Source organism: Achroia grisella, unplaced genomic scaffold (assembly GCF_030625045.1).
Source record: "Achroia grisella isolate CSIRO2021 unplaced genomic scaffold, CSIRO_AGI_Agris_v1 utg642, whole genome shotgun sequence".
Taxonomy (NCBI): Eukaryota; Metazoa; Arthropoda; class Insecta; order Lepidoptera; family Pyralidae; genus Achroia; species Achroia grisella.
In genome coordinates this window covers 1,338,295-1,351,586 of record NW_026712979.1, presented here as the reverse complement: position 1 = coordinate 1,351,586, position 13,292 = coordinate 1,338,295, and the positions used below count along the sequence as shown (strand labels likewise).

General features: G+C 36.3%; 1 protein-coding gene across 1 annotated transcript in view; it reads right to left on the bottom strand.

The window, feature by feature from the left end:
* Positions 1 to 1,485: 1,485 nt before the first annotated feature.
* LOC131849397 (protein croquemort-like) overlaps positions 1,486 to 13,292 on the bottom strand; it is a 32,049-nt gene continuing 20,242 nt past the window's right edge. Inside the window, exons 5-10 of the mRNA XM_059199465.1 lie at positions 6,416 to 6,624; positions 5,511 to 5,619; positions 4,892 to 5,052; positions 3,680 to 3,784; positions 3,017 to 3,161; positions 1,486 to 2,625 (exon numbers count right to left, since the gene is read on the bottom strand). Coding sequence (XP_059055448.1) covers positions 2,509 to 2,625; positions 3,017 to 3,161; positions 3,680 to 3,784; positions 4,892 to 5,052; positions 5,511 to 5,619; positions 6,416 to 6,624 — 846 coding nt within the window. The 3' untranslated portion in view covers positions 1,486 to 2,508. The remainder of the gene's footprint in view (positions 2,626 to 3,016; positions 3,162 to 3,679; positions 3,785 to 4,891; positions 5,053 to 5,510; positions 5,620 to 6,415; positions 6,625 to 13,292) is intronic.

Sequence of the window (13,292 nt, the reverse complement as noted above, 5' to 3'; positions counted from 1 at the left end):
AGCTAATAAAATGGTTACATAACGTGTCTCAATTAGGCTCCGCCCCTATCCGGTATTATCCGAAACTTTTATTTCGGACTCGGTTACGGTTATGAATATTTTTTTATATCGGATATCCGATAGTTTTCTACGGTTACGGAGATCCCTAGCATCTCTGCTGTAGACTGTGAATGGCCCGACTTAGAGAATATCAAAATATTATACTTTTTTTTTATAATTACTTCTTAAATCATTAACAATTATAATAATCATAAAAACGAGAAATAACCTACAAATATACTTTTATAATATTAAAGATATGTGTACAGATAACAAAAAAATCTTAACCTATATAAAGTAGGGAATAAACGTTAGTATAAGTTTTTACACACGACTAGCGTTATATCCCGATTTTCAATAACTTTTTTTTATAACACAGGGGACAAACGAGCATGCGGCTCACCTGATGGTAAGTGATTACCGCCGCCCATGAGCACCCGCAACACCAGGGGAATTGCAAGTACGTTGTCGGCATTTGAATAACTATATATTACATTCTAACATAGGCACATTACAATATATCATATACGGTTAGCAGAAAATTTTCATAATTTACAAATATACAGTTTCACTGATAACTCGACGTCTTCCTGCCGGGACGTGATAGGGTAGGATAGGGGGAGCTTACATGTTGTAAATTTAACACCCCCTATGTATGGCCGAAAATATCAAAAAACCTGATATAGAAAAAACGAAAGAAAAAAATTATTCAGTGCTTTTCAACAATGTTACAATATAAAAAACAATGAAACGAAAAAACAAAATCAAATAAAATGTACAGTTAAATTAAACTTAATTTAACATGTAGATAACTAAAAATAAACAAAATAATCATTTTTTACATCCATATAGTAGATCCAACTTTGTTGTAAAATAATAATAATAATAAATAATAATCATTCACACATACATATAGACCCAAGTTAAGCAGCTTAAGCTTGTGTTATATAGAGAACTGATACATATACATAGATATTTTTTTTTTTTGTAAATACATACTTATTATACATAGAAAACACCCAGACCGATACAAACAATCATACTCATGAATACAAATGTTTGTGCCGTGCGAGGAATCGAACCCGCGACCATCAATCGTAAAGCGGTGTGCTAACCGCATACCACCGAGGTCGTCAATGTGAACATACAGCTGTTTTTCAGTGGCACCAAAAAGAGAAAAAGAAATATATATATATATAAAAGGGGGGGAGAGAGAGGGCACTATTTAAAATATTAATGATAACAATTAAATCAAATATACTATTACAATGTAGTTTTTTCTAGTCATCATCGAGTTACCAGTAACCCTGTATATATTATTATTAGTTAAATCATTAAAAATCTAGAATATATGCAAATAATAAAAGTTAAAATTAAGACGTCTCACTAGCGCCAGCTCTGTTATCAATCTCAATAAATATAGTAGGCATTAACGTAGGCACTTTACAATATATCAAGTACGGTCAGCAGAAAAATTTTTGTCATAATTTACAAATATATATTATTTTTAATTACATCAGCCAAATAAAACCTAGAATGTATGGAAATAAACAAACTTAAAATTAAATCGTCTCACTAGCGACATGCTTGTTTATTACAATAACAACAGTACGCGAGTAATTACATAAAGACCATATTGAATAACTACATCTTACTTTATAACGTAGGCACTAAGGCACTTTACAATATTTCGTGTACGGTCAGCAAAAAAAAATTGGTTTTATAATTTACAAATATATATATTACTTTTAATTAAATGATTTATAATACACAAACACAAATTTAAGAAGTCTCACTGGCTACTTCTCTATATTAGAATGACAATAGTTCACAAGTAATTACATAAAGATACATACGTACATATCAGAGTCTAACAATGACTGCGTTACTCAATTTACATAAAAAAAAAACAAAAGTCAACAATAATACATATCTCAAGACAATTCACACAAAGCCATCCAGACCCAAGCTAAACTGAGCTTGTGTTATGGGTACTAGACAAGTGATATAAAAACTTAGATACATTTTTTGTAAATACAACTATGTAATAGAAAACACCCAGACTGACACAAAACTATCATATCCATGAATACAAATGTTTGCACCGTGCGAGGAATCGAACCCGCGACCGTCGGAAGTAAAGCGATGTAATAAACCGCTAGACCACCGAGGCCGTCAAATCATAATATAAAACTGACATATTCTACATAGAAAACACTCAGAGTGATACAAACAATCATACTCATGAATACAAATGTTTGTACCGTGCGAGGAATCGAACCCGCGACCATCAAATTGTAATATAAAACATACACTTTCCAAAAAATGAAATAAAAAGCTACTTTTTATTGTCACTTTATACTCTATAAACGCATGGAGTATACTGTACAGTCAGGAGAAAAAGTTTTTACAAAATTTATAACTATACACATATCGAGTCCGCACAATACTTTTACGTCCGGTTGTTCGTCACTGGGTGTCGGCGGCGGCTGCGTCCGAGTGTATTATAGGTTCCATGCTCGACGAGTTCATTCTCCTCTTATATAATATGACCACGCCCGGTATTAGTAGAATTAACCCAATAGCCTGGAAATATAATTTAATAGAATAGAATAGAAATTATCTTTATACATATAAACTTAATAGAAGCACTTTTGAATAGTCATATTTTTTTAATCCACCACTCATTGGGAATGCGTAAGCATCGTAAGATGATTTTTTCGGAGTACTCTAATAGCCGCAGCTGGCCTTTACAGCTTCACCGGAAGATAGGGGGCGAGTGCTGATGGCACTCCAAACCAAAGGATGGACTTATGGAGAGGCTGAAGGCCAACTCCCGCCTGACGAATACGATTTTAGTCTGACGACACCGCTAGGGGTTCGAACCTCGGCTCAGACCGTCGTAATATCGATCCCCGTTTGTATTGGGCGAGGGATCGATCGAAGGGGTAACATTATGTGAATAAAAACAAAGTACCGTGAGCGCGTAGAAGGCGTAAGGCACCCAGTACCGCAGCCGCAGCGCGAGCCGCGCCTGGTGAGCGTACTCCTCCGTGGTCTGCACCTCCTGACGGAACCAGAACATCGGCACCAGCGTGTCGTCTGGCAGCTGGTTGTTCAGGCTGGGGAACATCACCAACAACTCAGTATATAACAAATACAAAAGAGAAAGGAGAACAAACAGACAAAGAGATGAACACTTCATATTTATAATATTATAGATATATAATTAGATAAATAGATAAATATAGATAGATATATACAACATTTTAATTAAAAATCATTTAGCTATGTAATCTTGAAAAAGTAACAAACAGACAAAGATCTCTGTCATTTAAGTGACACTGTTACTGTCCATAAACTGGTGGTCCATGCCCTTTTTGTGTTTTATTCATTTAACCATAGACTAACCACAGACACAGATATTCATTCTAGAAAGGTAGTGTGGTGGCGAAATACCCTAAAATCAGAGTGAATGCCATACCACAAGAGGAAAAAAAAAATATGGCGATGCTATATCAGCAGTATAACTCAGTGGCGCCATCTACCAACATTTTGCACACTGTAACACAATCCACATTTTATTCCGTTAATAAAACAATTTTTATAGATAATTATGACAATACAATAAAAAAAATACCTCATTCCCTCATAATGTCGCACTAGAAAGTTGATCTGTAGCTGCGCGGCCACCTGGAGTGGCATACCCGTGAACATCTCCAACGTCAGCCGGAATCTATGCTCTCTGAAATCGTTTTCAAATGTTTTTACGATTATATTCATGTTAATGTAAAAACTAGGGGAGAAAATACACCTTCCAAAAAGGTGCAAACAGGGACGAGTTTCATGCAAAGTCTATTAGCATCTACTTAAGGCAGAACTCAACGAGAGGAATCGGGATTCAGCAGATGGAGTGGGTGATAATAAAAACAATGAACATATAAAAAATACTAGCTGAATTTCTTACAAGTTCTCAATTGAAGTAGCTAGCCGAACTGGACTGTTAGTATAGTAACAAATAAGACGTGCATGAACAAATGTTATGATGTTGGTATTAAAAAAAAAAGAAATTCCGTTGAGTTTCTAGCCAGTTCTTGAACTGGACGATAGAGAAAATTATTAATACAGGAACTTTTTATTCTTAAGCAGCTAAAATGTCCTACATTAGTCCATCAGATTTGATTTGATTAGCAGGGCACGCTGGCGAACGGTTGAGGCTAACCCACTGTTCATAGGCCGCCATCTTATGCCCCAGTAGTCTCTAAAAATTTGAAGTAATAACAGGCGTGACTTGGGGGGAAAGGGGTTTGGTAGTAATGGACTGATGATCATATTGCTAGCAATGCACCATGTCAGGTTGACCACGCGGTTTTCCCTGGAAACCATCGTGATAAATTCTTGGTGAATTTGTCACGATGGGCTAACTGACTTGACCTCATGTTCATCTTATCCTCCTCCACTGGTGGCCAGCCAGCGTAAACTGTTAGAGCAGGTGGGTGCATCTTTCCATTCATCATTTCGGAAAACGTCCACTGCTGAACAAAGGCCTCCCCCAAACATCTCCACGACGATCGGTCCTGCGCTGCTCTCAACCAACGTTTTCCAGCCATCTTGACCAGATCGTCGGTCCACATTGTCAGAGGCCTTCCCACGCTGTGTCTTCCGGTCTGCGGTCGTCACTGGAGGACTCGCTGCCCCAACGGCCATCTGTCCTACGAGCTATGTGCCTTGCCCTTGTCAGTTTTGCAATTCTTCGGGATATGTCGGTCGCTCTGGTTCTTCTGCGGATCTCCTCATTTCTGATGCGATCAGGCATTCCATTATCATACATAAAAAAAAAGGGGTGACTCACGGCGTGGGGTGCAGGCCGTCGACCCTCGAGGGGTAGTGCGGGTCGGCGTGGTAGAGGTGCGGCAGCGACACGAAGGCGGGGGCTCCGAAACGACACGCGGACACGTTGAGAGCGCCCGGAGGCACGCAGTCCGCGTCACGCACTTCGCCGCAGTAGCACGCCTGTACATATTGGAAAGTTTCAAATTCAAAAATCAATTATTCATGTAGGACATTTCGTCAAAAAACTCTTTTGATAATACATTCAAGCTTTATTTTTTGTATTTTTTAATCAAAAACATATACTTGCGTACTTTTAAAGATTTAAGCATACATAGGGACGGACAGACAACGACATCGACTTTCTTTTATACTATGTAATGATTTACAACACATTTTGCCCGCTTATGAAGGAAAATTTTTTACTAGTATATTTTCTTCCCTATCGTCCAGTTCAGATATAGTCCAGTATATATATACAGATTCAATTGAGAAAAACTGGCAAGAAAGTTGAATTTCATTTTTTTTAAAGCCAGGTCAACTCACAACACAACTCGAGTTTCATAGGCTACGGTCACCGTTTACCATCAGATGGGCCGTATGGTTGTTTACCAACATCGTAGTATAATATATATACTCACCATATGTGGGTACTTGTGTCCGTTGTCAAAGACTGAATCGTTGGCCGCGTACTGTACACCGGTAACGCCTTCCACAATATTATCACCATCTTTTGACAAGATCAGGTAACTGGAAATTTAATTTGCATAATATATAACAAAATCTAAACATATGGCAGATTTTGTGCTATTTTTTTATTAACAGCCCACGCCTGTCCTCGTGATGCAATTATTATTTATTTATTTTCCCTTTATGTCACTAGATATATCACAAAAATCAAATTCACAGAGTAATAGGATACAAAAGGCTATCACTTATGCAATCTTTTCTTTCCTCCGTGATAGCCTATTTGCGGGTGATAAAGCGTACGTGTAAAGGCAGTCATTTACACGCACAGTCTTTCCTGCGTGATAGACATCGCGCGTGAAAGTGCGTACGTGTAAAGTTCGCTATTTACATGCACATTCTTTTCTACGTGATAACCTATTTGTGCGTGACAGAGCGTATGTGTAAAATGAATTATTTACATGTTTATTCGTCCTGCATGATAGCCTATTCGCGCGTGAAAGTGCGTACGTGTAAAGTTTGCTATTTACATGCGCATTCTTTCCTGCGTGATAGCCTATTCGCGCGTAAAACAGCGTAGGTGTAAAAGCAGGTTTTGTATAAACTTACATGCACATTATTTCCTGCGTAATACAGCGAACGTGTAAAGTTAGCTATTTACATGCACATTCTTTCCTGCATAATCGCCTATTCACGGGGAAAAGAGCGTACGTGTAAAGGCAGTTATTTACATACACATTCTGTTCTGCGTGACACCCTATTCGCGCGTGAAAGAGCGTACGTGTAAAGGCCGGTTTTGTCTACCGTTACATGCACGTTCTTACGTGTAAATATAATGGAATGGTTAACCGATACTCACGTGCACATATCCGGCGCAAACACGTACACCTCAGGCTGCCCCAGCTCGGGCGCCCACAGCTCGCCGGCAGAGCCCCGCACCTGGCCGCACTCCTCCCTGTACATGGTTCTGTTCGAGTACCGCCACATCTCGATGTTCCCCAGCTGGGAGAAGTCTGAAGCCCCCGTGTTCATGTTCAGCGATCCGTCGAAGGTCAGCGAACCATTTCGCTGGGGAAATATTTTTAATTTTTGAGATAGTAGTCAAGAAGTACCGCATTAGAGACACAGATTATATATATATATTACTAGCTGTACTCACGACTTCGCGTGGAATTTAACAAAAAAGTTAATTAGATAATTTTTCTAAAATAAAAATAGCCTAAGTTACTCCTTATTACATCACCTGCCAATAAAATTCACGTCAAAATCGGCTCAACCATTTCAGAGATTAGCCGGAACAAACAGACAGACCGATAGACAAAAATTGTAAAAAATGTTATTTTGTTGTATGTAGCGTATTTATATTCATATGCATGTATTATAGTAAGAAACGGTTATTTCAATATTACAAACAGACAGTTAGGACTCAAAAAGTATTGCAAAGAGTTAAAGAAAAGATAAATTATAAATATTATGAAGAATTTTTTAATTTGTTATAACAGTAGTCAAGAAGTACAGCAAAGGGTTAAATTAAGGAGACAGATTATAGATATTATTAAAAATAGGGGGACAAACTGTTAGGACACTGGATACGACTCGATGAAAGAAAGTAGACGAAAACCAAAATATATCTATACAGCAAATGTTGGTCTCAGGTCGTATCAACAAATATAGAGATTGATGGCAAAATTGCAGAAAACGCTCTAAAGTACTTTAAATTTTCTGCTTCTTACATCGTACATTTAGAGTGTTTTGTCTCATTTTGTCTCATTTAGAGTCAAAATATCTCTTCACAGATCTTTCTAACATATTACTACTTTTATAAAAAAAAAATTACTTTTATTACTATCTATATTAATAATTCCGTCATGGGGTACGGTAGACTCGAACGAAACCTTATGTGAATAACAAAACATAAAAAAATATTGATTTCGAGTCGACAACATATATACGCAAAATTCGGATTATGGAGTTTACGGCTCTGGATACAAGTTCTTTTTAGCCCAACTTAAAGTTTTACAAAAAAAATTGTATAATAACTTTTGCACTTTTTATTTACTATATTTATTAAACACAATGAACGAAGCTTTACAAATGCTTACTTACTTTTAATATTCCGTGAGAATCGATGACTACAGAAATATCTACCTACATTTCACCCGAGCGAAGCCGGGTTTTCATCTAGTAGTTAAATAAATGCAGCTTTATATATTATAAACACGGATCATTTATAATTTATAGGTATTAATAATGTGTACTAAATGGGGGAAGGGGATTGTTGGTGATTGGTGATGGACTGTTGACCCCATTGCTAGCAATTTACCATGCCAGGTTGATCTCCACGCAGAAAAACTCCTGGTAACTCCTGGAAACCATCATAATAAATTCCTAGTGAATTTGTTACGATGGGCTAACTGACCTGACCTCATGCTCATATTATCATCCTCCACTGGTGCCCCGCCAGCGTAAACCGCTAGCGCAGGCGGGTGCACCATTCCCTTATCATACATTAAAAAAATTGTGTACTAAATGTGAAAATAAGTATATTAGTACTACAGTTTATATCGTACAACAACATTTACCGGATCAACTAGTTTTATACATAATGACGCTACAGATTAGACGAGCTTAGCACGGAAATGTCCGTCATCATCATCCGTCATACTCGTGAACGGGCGCTGCTTTTGGGGACTGGTCTTTTCGGGTTACCGATCATTGATTAGACTATTTGCTTTTAACAAAATTGCAATAGCATATGCTGGTAGTCACTCTATTCTCCCAAATTTGAATTTGAAAATGAATCTGTATTATTGTAAACATGTACAACATTTATTTGAAAAGAATACGAGCTGAGTTTCTCGTCAGTTCTTCTCATCTCGAAATCATTCCGAACTGACGGTAGATTTGACATATCAAAGAGTCTGTAATAGACCTACATGAATAATGGTACTTTGATTTTGATTTTGAATGTATATGTAAAGAACTAGCTTTTGCCCGCGGCTTTGCTCGCGTTAATTTATCCCCTTAGGGGTGGAATTTATCAAAATCCTTCCTTAGGTGATGCCTACGTCATAGCAGCTTTATGCATGCAAAGTCTCAGCCCAATCGGTTTAAAATTGACAATTTCATATACACTTTCATCCCCTATTTTATTCCTTTGGCGGTAGAATTAATCAAAATCCTTTCTTAGCGGATGCCTACGTCATAACATCTACCTACATGCCAAATTTCAGCCTGATCCGTCCAGTGGTTTGGGCTGTGCGTTGATAAATTACTACGTCAGCCATCCCTACCTTTGAGTTATATATATTTAGATCTCTATTTCCACAACATTCTACTGCATTTTTTTGACATTCTATTCTAATGAAATGAGTATGTGCTGGTTATTATTATAAAAGAAAAATTAAAGAAGACTGGTCTCGTGGAAACTCGGAAAATGTTTAGTATGGGATGCCACGTGTGTGGATACATTGGCACCAAGTCATGTGTCTGGATCGTCCTCTCGTCCTGGCACGGCAGCAACACAGGCGGCAATTTTAAAAAGACGAAAATATACGAATCTGGAGGGTTCGTATTGGTTTTTACCATTTCCCGTGGAGACGTTGGGCCTATGGAGCCCGGAAGTCAAATTGTTTTTGACATACATTTCAGCGCGGCTCATTGAGGTTACTTGTGACCCGAGAGCTATTTTGCCCAAAAAAGAATAGAATAGAATAGAAAATCATTTATTCAAATAAACTTACATTGAAGCACTTTTGAATAGTCATTACATTTTTTAATCAACCGCTCGTTCGGAAAGCTGTCTCATCACAAGAAGAACGAGCAGGAAACTTGCGTGTTGCTCTTTTAAATAATTTTATTATTACTTTACATTTTTAAGTTTAAGTGTGTGAATACAAACCACTAATTAGCACTAATTCTAAGGCTAAGTATGGCCATTCAAAGAGGCAACGCTGCCAGTATCTTGGGTACGCTGCCTCGATGTGCCGCGTTGGATTACAATGATTGTTTTTTGTAATTGTTTGTATTGAATTATGAAAATTTATGTAATTAAAAATAAAAAGTATATTATATCTAAAGGAAAATAGTTTCTTTATTAGGATTAACAACTCATTACCTAAACATGCAGGTGTTTGATAAATGTGTATGTCTTTTAGATAATCATGCAAATCCTGTTGTATTAATCTGTTGTTTATGACATGCACATTTGCATGTGTGACCTTCATGACATTACACTTTCCTTGTTTAGTTTCCGACTAGTGGCCCACCCCGACTCCGCTTGACTGTTCATGTCTTTGCGAGTTTTATATATAACGTCAATTGACGGCATCGGTGGTCTAGCGGTTGAGCTCACCGTCTAACTTCCGATGGTCGCGGGTTCGATTCACACGGCACAACGATATTCACGAGTACAAAAAAGAATGTATATTTGTATCAGTTAAGTACCCATGTTACAAGCTTTAACTAGCTGAACTTGGGTCTAGATGGCGCTGTGTGAATTGTCCTGTGATTATTATTATATAGAATAGAATAGAAAAGAAAATCATTTATATACTCGTTCGTAAAGTTCTGTCTCATCTTAAGAAGAGCGAGCAAGAAACTTGTGTGTTGCTCTTTTAAATAATCCTTGTAAGTTTACATTTACAAGTCGAAACGTGTGAATACAAACTACCAACCAGCACTAATATTTTGGGTCAAATATAAATATGCAATAAGATTAAATCAGTCGTAGTGATAAGAGCAGACCAGTCCCTACAAGCAGCACTCGTTCACGAGTATGACGGATGAGCCAGCCATCACTGCGCTCGACCAAATTTTAGGGAGCCCAATGACCCGGCCTACCACGCCGCCACATATCTGGACACTTTAGTGAGCATGACTACTCATTCCACTCGATCACGTCGCAGCTACAAAAATTACTATATGGTAGTTACAGTATTCGCACTTTACATGAGGATGCATGCGGCAATGATTATCATATACATCCAATGTCTTTTTTTTATGCTACATTGTTGTCAAACAAGCTTACGGCCCATCTGATGGTAAACGGTTACTGCAGCCTGAAACACCAGGGTCGTCATGTGCGCATTGCTGGCCCTTAAGAAGCCTAATATACCCCTTCATAAAAAACCCCACACTACAATCTCAGCGTAGCGTGTAATGTTACAACATATAGTTGTAACTATACATTTTGAATGGGGAAATGTGATTCCGGAATGACTACGCATAATCGGTAGTAGTATTGTAAGTAGTAGTACATAATGACCTAATGTAGTTTTTTTCGGACTACTCTAATGCTGTTGGCCACAGCTGTTCTTTACAGCTTCACCGGACGATAGGGGGCGAGTGCAGATGGATGGAACATGGAAATATATTCTTAAACAACTAACGATAATCCCGTGCATGAACAAATAGTGCATGGCATAAACTAGTTGAAAATATTCAATTTAGTTTCCTGCCAGTTCTTCTCAATTGGATCTGTGGTATATACCGAACTGGACGGTGGGGAAAAAATTATAATATATAAAATTTGATGTTCATAAGCGGCTGATAGGTCCTACATGAATAAATTATTTTTTAATTTAAATTTAACTGAATAAAGAGACACATAATTATGATATTGACCGCAAGTAAAATGATATATGTTGCACTGAAAGACGCAAAATACCTACAGACGTGTTTAATTGGTGGATTTGTTAAACTTTAATCCTCAATAGAGGCTAAGAGATAACATAATTAAATGAATAGATAAATAAATAATACGGACATTAAAATTGGAAAATACGGACCCGATAAAAGATATCTATACTAATAATAAAAACCATAGACAATTCACACAGCGCTATCTAGTCCAGAGCCTACGGCAGAGGTTCCCAAATGTTTTTGTCTCGTAGACCTTTTGCCATATTTTTCAGTTTTGAGTAGACCCCCCCAGCTTAGCTTGTACTAGATCGTGCTGTGTTAATTTTTCAGAGCCATATTTCAATTTGAATTTTTATGTATGTGGGGTGCATGTATATGACAAATATAGGTATGTATGTGTGCATGTAATGAAAGTCATTGCAATTATGATGATAATTCATTAATTAATAAAACATATAACAATAATGCTACTAGTTCTAATCGTATACTAAACGAATTACTGAAGTATGTTAGAATGAGGATGAAATGAGGTCATTTAATACATCTAAATGCTTCCATAGATACAATACAATATTTTAGTGATAACGTTTGGACCAAAGGTTATTTTAATGTAGTTATTTATTATTTAAATTTACTAATACCATGATTAGAGAAGGGCTATAGTTCGTGCCTTGTGAGAGGCCATGTCCAAGTCATCTAATGATAATGGTGACGATGACTAATACTATTAATGGACAGACAAAATATTACGTATATTTTAATCTATGTACTCACAATAATACGATAAATATAATTGTTTTTTATTTTAATCCAGTATTTATTACTTAAATTTACTAATAATACCATGATTCGAGATGGGCTAAAGTTCGTGCCTTGTGAGAGCCCGCGTCCAGTAGTCTGATGATAATTGGTTATGATTACTAATACTATTAATGGACAGACAAAATATTACGTATATTTTAATCTATGTACTCACAATAATACGATAAATATAATTGTTTTTTATTTTAATCCAGTATTTATTACTTAAATTTACTAATCCCATCAAAAACATAAATGTGAAATGATTGCCGAGTTTAATATTATGATATATGCCTTGATTGTTGACTTCTACGACAAAAGAGGTGAGATCTAAATGGGTACCAAGTTCAATGGTCTGTCCTGAAATGTATTTATAACAATATAAAATATCATTTCTTCTTATAACTTAGGATAATATACTGTAGCCTAAGGTCTGACTAGATAATACCATAATTCGAGATGGGCTAAAGTTCGTGCCTTGCGAGAGCCCACGTCCAGTAGTGGGCTGATGATAATTGGTTATGATTACTAATACTATTAATGTACAGACAAAACAATTACATATTTTAATCTACGTACTCACAATAATACGTTAAATATAATTGTTTTTTATTTTAATCAATTTATTATTTAAATTTACTAATAATACCATGATTCGAGAAGGGCTTAAGTTCGTGCCTTGTGAGAGGCCTATTTCGAACATTGGTCTGATAATAATGGTGATGATGAATAATAATATTTATGGACAGACAAAACATTACGCATAATTTATTCTATGTACACATAATAATACAACATATATTTTTAATTTATTTTAATGAAGTTATTTACAAATGCGAAGCTTGATGAATTAGTCATAAATTGAACACTTCTGCATTTTGTATAAATTATGTTACTAATAACATTGGCCGAAATGAAAACTGTACGGACTGACTAGTACAGAATAAAAATAGTAAATATACTATTTTTATTCTGTGTATTTGTTGCAATAAAGTGTATAAATCTTACTAATATTAAATAATATACGCGAATGTTTGTGAGTATGGATGAATGAATGGATAATTATTAGTCTTTCACGCAAAATCTACAGAAAGCATTTTGATGAAACTATACAGTAATACAGCTCATACACCAGAATATCATATAGGCTATAATTTAAAAAGATATGTAAATTGGACGAAATATAATGATAAATGTCAAGTAAGTGTGATGCAGCCGAAGTTGCGTGGGTCAGCTAGTATAAAATAGTTCGCAATGTGTAATTACTTGCATCGGTGCCGTAACGCGTGGAA